This window comes from Castor canadensis, chromosome 12, assembly GCF_047511655.1.
Source record: "Castor canadensis chromosome 12, mCasCan1.hap1v2, whole genome shotgun sequence".
NCBI classification, from domain to species: Eukaryota; Metazoa; Chordata; class Mammalia; order Rodentia; family Castoridae; genus Castor; species Castor canadensis.
The window spans coordinates 109,731,950-109,745,245 of NC_133397.1; the positions used below are offsets into that span (position 1 = coordinate 109,731,950).

Consider the following 13,296-nt stretch of genomic DNA (forward strand, 5'->3'; position numbering starts at 1 on the left):
GTGGGGATGTATTTCAGTGGTAGAATGCTTGCCTAGCATGCACAAAGGCATGGGTTCAATCCACAGTAGTGCAAGAAAAAATTAATTGGACTTAATCAAAATTAAAGGTAATTAAAAAAAAATCTGTCATTAAAAATATAAAAGACCAGCTGGATACAATGGCACATACCTGTAGTCCCAGCTACTCAGGAGGCTGAGATAAGAACATTGCTTGAACCCAGGAGTTTGAGGCAAGCCTGGAAAGGAAGAAGGGAAGGAGGGAAAGAAGAAAAGGAAGGGTACATGCTGGGAGAAAATATTTTAAAATCATATATATAATGGAGTTTTTTTTTTTTTTTTTGGCAGCACTGAGTTTGAACACAGGGCCTCACACTTGCTAGTTAGGCGCTCTATCACTTGAGCTACTCCACCAGCACTACATTATATTATAAACATATATATATACGTATACACATATACATATACATGTGTATATATATATGTATATACGTATCTATATGTATATATGTATATATATATGATGGAATAAAGTCATTACAGAAGTACAATTTAAAACCATGATGAGGAGCTGGAGATGTGACTCAGTTGGTAGAGCATGAGCCTGTGAGTTCAAACCCCAGTACTGCTAAAAAGTAAAGTCATGATGAGCTATCACTATTCTCCTAGTAGAATGGCTACAATAAAAAAGACTTACCATACCAAGTATATGGAGAAACTAGAACTTCCACATTACTGCTGGTTGACATGGAAAGTGGAAAATAGTGTGATGTTTTCTTAAAGAGTTGAATATAGCTGGGTGTGATGGCACACACCTATAGTCCCAGCTACTCCCCAGGCAGGAGACCCTGTCTTAAAAAGAAAAAACATTCCCCCCTCCACCAAAAAAAAAAAAAAGGGCTGGGATGTAGCTCAAGTGATAGAGTGCTTACCTAGCATACACAAAACCCTTCATTCAGTCCCCAGCACTGAGGGGGGAAAAAAGGTTAAGAATATCCTTCTCATTCAACCCAGATTTCCATTCCTACCCAAGAGAAGTAAAATGCAAACATCAATCAGCTGGACAATGCATAAATAAATGTGTTATAGTCATACAATGGAATATGTTTCAGCAATAAAAACTGTTAGTACATGTTGCTAGAGTATGAGTGAACCTCAAAAATATTATGCCTAGTGAAAGGACCTGGATACACAAGATGGCATATGGTGTGATTCTGTTCACATGGATCTTACAGCTGTATAAAGACAGAAAACAGATCAGCAGTTGCCTGCCGGTGACAAATGGCAACATTTACTGTAAACAGGCTGCATGGTCTGAGTACCCCCCAGGTGGCAGGTGTTGAAACTTAACTCCCTTTGTAAGGTATTTAGAGAGTAGAAATGGAACCTAACTGTGATGTTCAGAGGTCAGGCCTTCGGGAGGTGATTAGGACTAGATTGAGTGCTGTAAGGGTGCAACTGCTACAGTTGAATCCCGGTGACTTTATAAGAATGGGGAGAGACCATGGGGTACATGTCTCTTTCTGTGTCATGCCCTATGCTGCCTTGAGACTGCTATCAAGCAGGCCATCCCACCTTTGGAATTGTGGGCCAAAATAAACATGTTTTCTTTATAAAGACTTGGGCATTTAACTATACTGAGGAAAAAATGGACTAATAGGCACAAAGGAACATTTTGGAGGTGCTCAGCTGCATTTATGATGCTTTATTTCATAAGCTGGGTGGTGTACATAGCAGATGAGCCTCATTAAAGGTGACCGTGTGAGTATGGGCATGAGTGGGCTGGCTGTGGTGGCATGTGACAGTAATCTTAGCTACTTGAGAGATGGAGATTGGGAGGATTTCAGTTTGAGGCCAGCCCAGGCACAAAGTTAGTGAGACCCTGTGATAACCAACAAGCCAGGCATGGTGGCACATGCCTGCCATTCCAGCTACATGAGAGGTGCATTAGGAGAATCACAATCTGAGACTAGCTCCAGGAAAGAAAATGGGATACCCTATCTGAAAAATAACTAAAGCAACAACAAAAATCAGAACAAAAGACACTACCAACAACATATGCCTAGCACCATGCCCTGCTTGTTCTTTGAGATAGGGTCTCACTAACTTTGTCCCAGCTGGTTTTGAACCACATTTCCCCTATTCCCATTTTTTTCTCCTCCCAAGAAGCTGGGATTTCAGGTGTGATGCAAATTCTCATATATCATTCAGGTCTCAGATGCAGTATTTTTCTTTGGAAATCTTTCTTTCTCATCTAAAGTACGAGTTGGATTCCCTTTACACATGTTCTCACAGGACTGTACTTGTCTTGTAACCATTCATCAGATGCCCTGTGCTATTTACTTTTATCATCACTGTGACAAAATGCCTGAGAAAACAACTTAAAAAGGAATGGTTTATTCCTTTTTTCAGTCCAAGGTCACCTGGCTCTGTGTTTCTGGGCTACAGTGAGGCAGAGTGTCATGGCAGCAGGCTTATGTAGAGGAAGAGGTTGTTGGCTTCACAGAGAGACGAGGAAGGGACTGGGGACCAGGTATATCCTTCTCAGGCCCCCATGGCCTACTTCCTGCAGCTAGGCCCCACCTCCTAAGCTTTCCAGAGCCTCCTAAAACGGCACCACCAGCTGAGGAACAAGTGTTCAACACATGAGCCCACGGAGGACATTTGATACTCAAATAGTAGTGTGCCCTAAGTTGGAGGTGACTTTCTTTTGTGCCAAATTCTGTAGAAGTTCAGTTCTTTTAGTAGCAATGAAATGAAAAATTCAGTATTGTAGGAAATAGGTGTTACAGGGTTTCAGTTGTTTTGTTCATTCCCTGTTAAATTCAAGTCCAGCGGTACCGTGTCGATGTCTGCAGTGGTTTTGTCCCTCCTGTAAGAGGTCAGAACTTCGTTTGGTGCTCCTGATGGTATGGCGGTTATGGAGTGATAGGTGGTGGGCAGGCTGAGACAGCACACATCTTGCCTCTGCAGAGGCTGCTGGGCAGCCAGTGCGGCAGCTAATGAAGACTGGCCTGCTTCCTGCAGCCTTTGCCTGCTAGGGTTTAGTCCCTCTAAACCTTTCAAGCAGTGTCAAACAAAACCTCTTCTGCACTGGTGAGGACGCAGTTGTTTCCATGTATTGAGAGGCAGGTAGTGCGGTGGTGAGGAGCATATGCTTTGGGGTGGGAGTGACTGGGTTGGAATCTCTTAGGTATGAATCTTGGGACACTGTGAGCACTGAAGGGGTCAAACAAGTTAATGCAAGTGCTTGAATAGTGCCCCCGTCAGTGCCTGTCATCTAATGTCTGCTGCACAACGTGTAGGATGTGACAGAAAGGTGCAAACAAAAAGATGGCATGTGTTTCTTCTTTCCCCTCAGTGCAGCATCTATAAATGTGTCTGGTAACCTTTCTTGTCTCCATTAGAGCAGTGCTCATGCATTTATTAATGACTTCTGTCCTTTCAGCAAAGAACAGTGACAGGGGAGGACCAAGGGACCTTTTTCCGAGAAACCCTTGTGCATTTGGCTTTATTGTTTGTCTTCCCTTCAATATGGTACATTCTTTGAGAGAGCTATATTTTGACTTCTGTATTACTTCACCTGTAGCTCCAGTAGAGTATCTGGCACATGGAAGATGCATGTTGGGTATTGTTGACTGAGTGAACAAATTAACACATCTCTGGTAGTGAAGGAGGTTTGCATAATTAATTCTTGCTAAGGCTAATCCTAATTTTGTAGCATAGGTGAGAAACATAGAAAGCAAGGAAAATAGAAAAGTCATTTTGATTCTAAAGCAAAGGCACTTCAGGCTCCTTGAGTGGGATCATGCTAAAGCAAATGTCTGCAAAGCCTAGCCTGTGTCTGTCCAAACACACAGAGTAACATTCTTACTCTTTACTATTTAAAACCTTTTATCAGCATGAGTTAGAGGGGTCACTGTGACAGTTTACATAAAGCATATTGGTGTAGCTTATCACATTTGCCCTGTCTCTTATCCCTACTTCTTCCCCCTCTTTTTAATAGTTTATAGTGAATATCATTATGCTATTTTCATAAACATATAATGTGCTTACTTTTTAAACTTTAGTTTCTTATTTTAAATGTAGTATAATTGTTATTTTCATGAAAAGTATGCATATATCAAAAATTAGTGTACATTTCTTCAAAGTGTCATTTTTTTTCCTTAAACTACCTTATTTTTAAAATTTGACTTGTTAAGACTTAATTTTTATTGTAATGGTTATAATTTATCATTTAGTGTCTTAGGGTATTGTAAAATCTGCAGCTTATAGTTGAGTTGACTAGAAACATAGGAATCACTTGAAATTGTTTGACTATATCTATTTAAATAGAGCTAAAGATCAACATATTTCCTCAGTGTTTTACTATTATTAATAAATTAAACATTTAAAGATGAATCTTAATTTCACATTCAACCAGTACTTGTACGTGGTAATTTTTAATCAAGTTTCTAAAATTAGAAATTTAACCATCAAAATTAATATAAAAACTAAAGGTTACAGTAAGTTACTACTCTAGACATTGAGGAAATATGTTGATCAGTATCTTCATTCCTGAGGGAAAATGATTTACAACCGAGATTTCTACACCTACTGTTAACTCCCAGTCAGGTATGAGGGTAAAACTCAATTCGGACATGCCAGGACTCAAAAACTTACCTTCTGTGACTTCTCTGCAAGCCGCTTAAGGGTGTGCTCCAAGAGGACACGGGGTGGACAGGAGAAAGGGCTTCACCCCAGAGAGGGGTGGGTAGAGAGAAGACCAGGAGTGCACCCTGCAGCTGCCACAGAGCCACCAGCCCACAGCCTCCAGGGAGACAGGGCGCTCCCAGATGGACTCCAGGAGTTTGGGAAAGGAGATTCTAGTACTTATTCAAATTTGGGTAATTTTCTAGCAATTTTTCAAATTTGGGAAAATGGTATTTTGACTGATTTCTGAGTAAATGGAAGAATTTAAAATACAGCTCTTAAGACATACTACAGTGATCATAGCTTACTTAACGATTGCTGATTCGCCAAAATTTGTATTTTGGCAGTTTGGGGGGTTTGAACTCAGGGCCTCATGCTTGCTAGGCAGGTGCTCTACCACTTGAGTCACTCTTCCAACCCTTTTGTGTTGGGTGTTTTGGAGATAGAGTCTTGTGAACTATTTGCCCTGGGCTGGTTTCAGGGCTGCCTTCAAACTGTACTTCTGATCTCTGCCTCCTGAGTACCTTGAATTACAGACATGAGCCACTGGCACCTGACTGATCTACCAAAAATTTTTCAGACTTTCTTTTGGCATTCCTGGGGTTTGAACTCAGGGCTTTGCGCTTGATTTACCAAAATTTTTTTATATTTTGAGGATTAATGGTGGAAGAACTATATTCTCAGATACTATAGGAGTCAGTAGATAATTTCTAAAATCAGTAAAGTAGCAAATTTTTAGAAGTATGGAAGAAAAAAAGAAAATAGTTAAAAAGAGGAAAGTTATTTACTTCTGAGGAGTGAAATTGGGAGGAGGAGGTCACTCATGGGGCTGTTTCACTTACTGTTTTGGCTTTGAGTTATTTCAAAAGTGATAAAGTGTTTGTATTTACTGGGAAGACTAAAATCAAACAAAGCAAAATAATGACAAGTTCTTTTAAGGAGTATTAGCATAAAAATGCCCCTAGTAAAAGGGAGTCACATACTGAGAAAAGAACATAAATTTAGGCCAGGTGTGGTGGTACATACCTATAATCCCAGCACTTGGGAGGCTAAAGCAGGAGGATATTGAGTTTCAGGCTAGCTTGGGCTACATTATGGGATCCTGTCTCAAAGGGGAAAAAAAAAATACAAGTTTATGTTTTGTATTTAAAAGAACTTCTTTTTCTTTGTTTCTGTTCTTGTTTTGTTTTATTCTAGGGCTTCAAAAACAAACCAAAAAAGATGGGTCACATAAAGCCAGATTTGATTGATGTTGACTTAATCAGAGGTGAGTGTTAAAATCAGTTTGTTTCTTAGGCACACAGTGATTTCGCAGTAGTGCTATAGTAGATTATTTTTAGGTCTTTCCCCAGGTGCAGGTGTACTTTAATTTCCAAATGTGACATCCTCCTCTCATCATTCAGACTTCAGTATATTTCCCCTTGGCCTTAGTGCTGTGTGCTTGTACTGCTTACATGATACAGTGTAGAACTTGGAAACTTTTTGTTGTGTCACTAAGAAAAACGTATTGTTGAGCGTACAGAGGGGCCTGGCCCGCCCTATGACTGAGGCCAGGCCAGCTAAGCGGCCCTGCCGAGTAAGGTCTTGCTGATTATTGTTCCCTGCCTGTTTTCCACGCAGTGCTACACTGCCTGTCAGTATAACGTGAGTAAGTGCTTCTTGTTTTGCTTTGTTGGTGCTGAAAGGCTCAACGTTCGCCAAAGCCAAGCCTGAGATTCCATGGACGTCTCTGACCCGGAAGGGGCTTGTTCGAGTTGTCTTCTTTCCACTGTTCAGTAATTGGTGGATCCAGGTTACCTCTCTACGAATCTTTGTTTGGCTGCTACTGCTTTACCTCATGCAAGGTAATTGGAAGTTGGAATAAACTGTGATGTTTCTTTTTGCTTTTAAATAATGAAGACTTACTATTCTTATCTTTACTTTTTCAATTAGTGGCTTAAAGTACAAAGAAATGAAGGGACATGTACCATTTGGGGATGATCTTAAAATTACTTACTCTGAGAGCTTGTTTGGAGGTTCTAGCAGGGGAGCGAAGCTATTCGTATACCCTTGACCAAAGAAGGGTCCTCCTCTATTGGGAATGGTCGTCCTCTTCAACCGAGCACGCAGCTTTGGGAGGGACGCACATGGAGCACAGTGAGGGAAGAAGGGGACACCCACCTAGCCAGCCAGATCAGCTGAATCAACACTGGTGATCAATGGGGTGACAGATGTCTCAGCCAGATCTCCCTTACATCCAAAATTACTTATTCTGAGAGAGCAAATGTGACCATCCATCTTGCTCCTCTCTGGATTTCTGTCCATCTGTCTCACTGGCCAGGTTCTCAGTCTTTCCTTCTGCCTGACCTTTGGGTAGTGGATTCCTTGCTCAAGAATGGATTCTATGTTCTCTTCTGTTCTCTAGGTACTTTTAGCAAGTGCCAATCCTTTAAGTATGATTGATGTGCTGCTAGCTTCTGTATTTGTGTCTTCAGGCCAGGTTCCTCTGCTGAACTTCAGGCTTGTAAATCTGCCTGCTTGACATTTCCATTGGGAGATTAATAGGTATCTTGATCTTAATTATATCAAAAATTATATCTTGATGTTTTTGGGTGCACACTTGTTCCTCGTTAAGTCTCCTCCATTTCATTAAATTATACCATCCACTTCCCTATTTTCAGGCAAAAAATGATGTGTTCCTACTCTGTGCTGCATCTGCTCTCACATCCACTCTGCCCCCAAGCCTGGAAGCTCTGCCTCCACAGCCTGCCTCGACTGCTGAGCTTGGTCTCTGCCACCTTTACCACAGTCCACAGCACTGGCCTCTCTGCCATGGCCGCTGCAGTAACATCTGCTCTGAGCCTTGTCTCTACCCCCATTCTTCTGATAGCAATTAGAGAAATCTTTTAAAGTGGGAACCCTAACATTTCCTTCTTGAAACCCTGTACTGACTTCCTATTGGCCTTAGAATAAAAGTACTGAGTTCTTACCATGGCCCTGGATGTTCACATGCTTTGTTCCTCTCCCCTGCCAGCCGTCATTCTTTAGCCTCTTCCTCCACCTCCCACTTGCTCATCTAGGGCAACGCTTGCTTTCTGTTCCTCACACAGAACTTTTGTTTCCGTTTGAATCATTTTAAGGCTTTCCGGGTAGCTGGCCTTTTTCTTTTTTTTTTTTTTTAATCATCTTTAGATCCCAGCTCAAATGTAACTTTCATAGAGAGGCCATCCCTGTCTGTGCATTCCTGCCACTCTCCAGTCACTGTCACATGAGTAGGTCTTTATTTTGGCATCCATTGGTGTTTTTCTCTTCTCACCGCATGTGGGAACCCAGCATTTTCTCTTTCCTGTCACCTGCCAGGGAAACTTGTAGAAAGTGGGTTGTATACACTGTGGTTACCCCTGCTCAAAGTCATGAGCTAGAACAAAGAGAAGGCTGGGTTAAAGTGAAGGAATTATGGGAAATTTTGTTTTTTATTTGTCAGTTAAAATTTTTTTAAGTTATTGAATAAAAAATAAATGCTTGAGTTGCAAATCTATAGGTTTAATTTTTTAAAAGATGTGAGACCTTGCAGTAGGATTTCTATGATGATGGGAGTGACCCTGCTGCTCAAAACAGCAGCTGCCTAGCCACAGGTATACTTACAGTAGTGTTGGTAAGGAACTGGATTTATTGCATTTGGTTTTAATTGTCTTCATAGCTGTCATTTTAATGACTATGTAGTAATCTATCAAATGAATATACCCTCATTTACTGCCACGTGGATTTACCACAAACACCTTTTTGTAGCTGCTTAATATTTTATTATACAAGAATACCATGATTTACATAATTGTCCCAGTAACAAAATACCACAGACTGGGAAGCTTATAAACCACATAGGTTTATTGCTGATTATGTTGAAGGTGGGAAGCCCAAGGACAAAGCACTGGGAAATTCTGCCTTCCACAAAATACTAGAGAGAGCATGATTACAGCTGAATAAAGTTACTACTCCAGTGAGGGCCACCTTCCCCCAATTTCCAATAGCATGTTATTTCTCATTTCAGTCTGAGCCCTCACCAGGGTGACTTTGACCTGTGTTTCTACCAACATTCCTGGTTACTCAGGAATTCTTCCAGAAGATCGAGGCTTTCCCTACAGCGCTCTCTCTTCCCTCTGACCCTACCACAGCTCCTTTACAAATCTGCCTGTGAAATCCAGGCTTTATAGCTTGCTCCTCAAATCTCTTCCAGCCCCTACCCATTCATTACCAGTTCTAAGACTACTTACACATTTTTAGGTGTTTGTTACAGCACCCTCATCTTTAGTACCCTCTTTCTTACTCCATTAACAAAAGTGCCATGGACTGCGAGACTTAGAAATAACAGAAATTTATTCCTCGCAATTCTGGGGACTGGGGGGTTCAAGGTAATGCACCAGACCTGCATTTAAAGATGGCAGCCTTCTTGACACGTCTTCCTGCGGCCAAAGAGGCAAGGGAGACCTCCGCAGTCTCTTCTCTAAGGGTTCTAGCCTCACTCAGAAGGGCAGAGCCTAATCACCTGCTGTGGTTTGGGTAGATTTCCTGCTCGTAAACTATCCTTGCATTTCTACTATAAGCTTTCATAGTGTTGGTGAATTCTTTTGCATATTGTCTAGTTCACTTTGATAATACTGTGCTCCAGTCATTCATCAAGCACTGTGTGCCTCCCATGTGCCAGAAACTGATCTGGGTGCATCAGTGAACAAAATAGACAAACTTCCTGTCTCCATGCTTGCTTTTCAGTGGTGAATTTATGTGTATGTACATGTCAGCAAGGTCTGCAGCTCAAGTGATATTGTCATTGTTACATCATGGTGTCCATTTTCCATGGAATTCAGCCTTGAGCAAAAGTTGCTGAAAATTCACTATCAAGGAGGATCTTGATATGTTGAGTTAACACTAGCTCTTTTTCTCTCCCCACACGGAAACAGTTTATATAGAACAAGAATTATCATTACCTTAAAGTCTGAAAGAACTCATCTTTAAATTGTAAAGTGGAAAGTTTTAGAGATGATTTTTCATAGTTTTGGAGATGATTTTTCATATTATGCTGTCTGTTTTCATCATTTATTTCTTTGGACATTTCACACACGTATGCAAAAAGACAGTCTGACATGGTACTTAAGAGGGGGGGACTCTGGAGGCTGAATGTCTGTGTTCAGATTCCAGAGTTGCTGCTAGATGCTTTCTGTGTAACCTTGGGCCTTGGAAATTGCTCTTCCTTTAGCAGAACAATACTTCCAAAATGCAGATCTAGTTACTTTGTGGGGAAGCCTTCTTGGAATACTTAAATTATTACACTACCAGAAAGGTAAGTACTTTTAATCTGCTAGTTCTTATTTACTTGGCAATCTGTGGCTTCAGTTTTCACTCAGTTAGTGTGCAAGTGGATGCTATTCTAGGAAATTACTTTGATTTTAGAGCTTATACAAACTATTCATGTAGTGACTAGAATGAATTTTAAAGGAGAACTGCAATGCTTTACATCTTAAATCGTTTTCTTCGCAGTCATAGCACTTGTGTTGTATCTTATGATGCCCATTGTGAACATAAGTGAAGTTCTTGGACCCTTGTGCCTTATGCTACTCATGGGAACTGTCCACTGTCAGATCGTGTCCACTCAGATAACAAGGCCATTGGGAAACAACGGGAACCGGAGGAGAAGGTAGGAGAAGTTTGACTAAGTGTGGGTTTTCTCGGAGATGTAGTAGAGAGATTTATAAAATCTTTGATGAAAGTGTTTAAAAATATTCCTCTTTTATGTATATTTTACTTGAATTAAAAGTAAATACTTTTTACTTTTCTCTTAATGCTAAGGAACCTGATTAACTTGCAGTCTTGGGTGGTATTTGTCATTCAGTGCAGTTATTTAAATGGTAAATTTTTGTACTATATTTTTGTTAAAATTTATTTTAAATAATGGTTTTGAAAAAGCATTCTCAGCCTGGGGGTATAGGTCAGTGGTAGAGTGTTTGCCTCGCATGCATGAAGCCCTAGGTTCAGTGTATGTATGTATATGTGTGTGTGTGTGTGTATATATATATATATATATATTTGTGATTTGAACTCGGCCTCATGCTTGCCAGGCAGGTACTCTACCACTTGAGACACTCTGCCAGCACATTTTTGTGATTTTTTTTTTTTTTTTGAGATGGGGTCTTCAGAACTATTTACCTGAAATTGGCTTTGAACCCCCATCCTCCTGATCTTTGCCTCCTGAGTACCTAGGATTACAGGTGTGAGCTACCCGCGCCTGGTCTCAACATTCTTATTTTTGAATGTTATTTTCAGAACTTATGTTTTTCAGGAAGAATATGCCTTGTAAATTCAGTTAAATTGTTTTGATATTTTCTAAGGAAATCAAGTAGTGCTGTGTGTCTTTGGGATTCATAGGCTGTATCATTGGCAGATACAGAATACAATAAGAACGAGCAGGTATAATTACTCTGAGTTGCCGAGGAGTAGATGTCTAATGTCCATATTCAAAGAAATGTAGCTCTTCCTGCTAGTGGTGTTGAGTGTGCCTGAAAAGACTCATGGTCATAGAAGTGAAGCTCTTTTTCCAGTACTGTTTCTGGGTAACAGTGCTATTCCTTTGTTCTTGACTGAACAAAATGATAGTATAGCAGTTTGCTGTACTTGTGTTGTCTTAAATCAGCTGTGCTCATATATAATTTATCCTCAGTATATGAAGTTAGCCACTCTTGATTTCAGGGAATAATCTGTTAGTATAATTTCCTATAGGGATATTACAGGCAGATATAGAAAAGGTCTTGAATAATCTGAAATTATTGATTTATTTTATTTTTTTTTTGGTAGAAAATTACGAAAAACTGTGAATGGTGATGGGAGCCGAGAAAATGGAAATAATTCCTCTGATAAAGTCAGAGGAGTAGAAACTTTGGAACCTGCCCCCAATATTGGTAGTTTTTGGGGCACTCTCTTTGGCAACAGGTGGGTGTCTTACATTGGAACTTTACTTGGTGGTGTATTCGCATTAGTGTTCACAAGGTGTATAATATAATCAGGCCCTAGGAGTAAGTCGCTGAAGCATGTTATCATTACTCTGTTGTTTTTAAGGGTTCTGGAAGGATGTGCTTACTCAAAATGCTATCTCTGCTGTGTTTCACATTACACAGAAGCCCAGTCATCTACCATGAAGGTTCATTCTGTGTGATTTTAATGGTTTTTGCACCATAAGAGTACAAAAGCATAAATACCCCGAAAGGATATTTTCAGCTGTATCAGCCAACATTTGAGAGAAAGAATTTTTAAAAGATCACAGGTGTATTCTGGTGGGAAAGCTGGTGCCTTTTTAGAAACGGGTGTGACACAGAGCCTGGTGTTGATGGGCTGGAGGACAGAAAGGCACATGGATCATGACAGTAACAGTCAAAGGATTCAAAGGAGTGGTTACTTTCCCCATGTTAATGATGGTGACTTAAAAATAAAGTTCTTTTGCAGTTACTTTTTCAGAGATGGAGTGTGTTCACACACTGCTTTAAAGATGTATTTATCCTCCTTATTTGGAGTGTTAGAGCTTTGAGTCAGGGCTGTGCTGGCACCTGCATCCTTGTTCTCTAGTCAGAGGGAGAGTAGCAGATACCGTACAGCCACAGCAAAGCAGAAGTATTATTGATGGTTGTGAGCTGACATGTGGCTTAGCACATGACTCCCTCCCACATGGCTCAGCAGGAGAGTGAGTGATCTCTCTGGGGTCCATAGTCAGCAGGAACTGTGAAGCAAGGGTAGTATTTATGAAGAGGGACAGAGGAGAGGCAGGTATTCTGTAAAGTGGCACTGTGATAGAGAGGACACTGAACTGACTTCTTTGTAAAACTAAAATATCCATGCCTCTCAATTAATTGACAGGAATAGATTCATATTCTTGAGTTTCTGAGTAAATAGTCTGTCCTAGACTCTCAGCAAACTAGAGGCTTGGAAAATAGAATTTCTGAATTTCCAGCATAATGTATCGTACTCCTCAGCAAAAAGTGATCTCATGGAAGATGTTACTCTGAGAAAAGTAGTTAGTAAACTTTTTTTCCCTTTTTTAAAAATAGGATTAAAAAGGTAAAGTTAGTGTCTAACAAAGGGACTGAAACTGACAAGGACACCAATAGTCTCCATCCGATTATTAAGAAGAGACAAGGTCGGCCAGAGGTCAGGATGTGCCAAACAAGAGAGAAAGCAAAAGTTTCGGATGGAGAAAAGTGCCACAGGGTAAGATTCAGATGGTCTAATAATCTTTTTTTTTTTTTTTTTTAACAAAATCTTTTTTTTTGTTGTTGCCTGTAAAATTTTCCTATTCTTAGACTCTGCTAGAGATACAAAATAGATAGTAAATCATGGGTCATGGAGAAGAAAATATCACAAGGAGCCTGGGACCTATTTTTACATTTCTAGGACAAGAACGTACATTAATTTTGCTACTGAACCAGCCCTCACAGTGGGTGATAGATTGAATGAGCTGATTGCTGCAAGGGGCACTGTCGTATTCCAGAGAGCCAGTGATCATATGGAAGGCTGGGGAAATTATTTTCTAGGTTTAATTGGAGGTGATCTGCGCTGTGTCTAAAACTAACCATATATTTTTTGCTTATA

General features: G+C 40.3%; 1 protein-coding gene across 6 annotated transcripts in view; it reads left to right on the forward strand.

Moving 5' to 3' along the window:
- Positions 1-13,296, forward strand: part of Phtf1 (putative homeodomain transcription factor 1) — a 39,208-nt gene that overhangs the window by 5,719 nt on the left and 20,193 nt on the right. For all 6 annotated transcript variants that reach the window (XR_002212551.2, XM_020166354.2, XM_074050721.1 and 3 more), the window contains 5 exons: positions 5,887-5,956; positions 6,375-6,533; positions 10,201-10,357; positions 11,512-11,646; positions 12,756-12,915. Coding sequence is in view for 5 of the 6 variants with exons in the window: in XM_020166354.2 (XP_020021943.2) it covers positions 5,887-5,956; positions 6,375-6,533; positions 10,201-10,357; positions 11,512-11,646; positions 12,756-12,915 (681 nt within the window). In the remaining variant the exon portion in view is untranslated. The remainder of the gene's footprint in view (positions 1-5,886; positions 5,957-6,374; positions 6,534-10,200; positions 10,358-11,511; positions 11,647-12,755; positions 12,916-13,296) is intronic.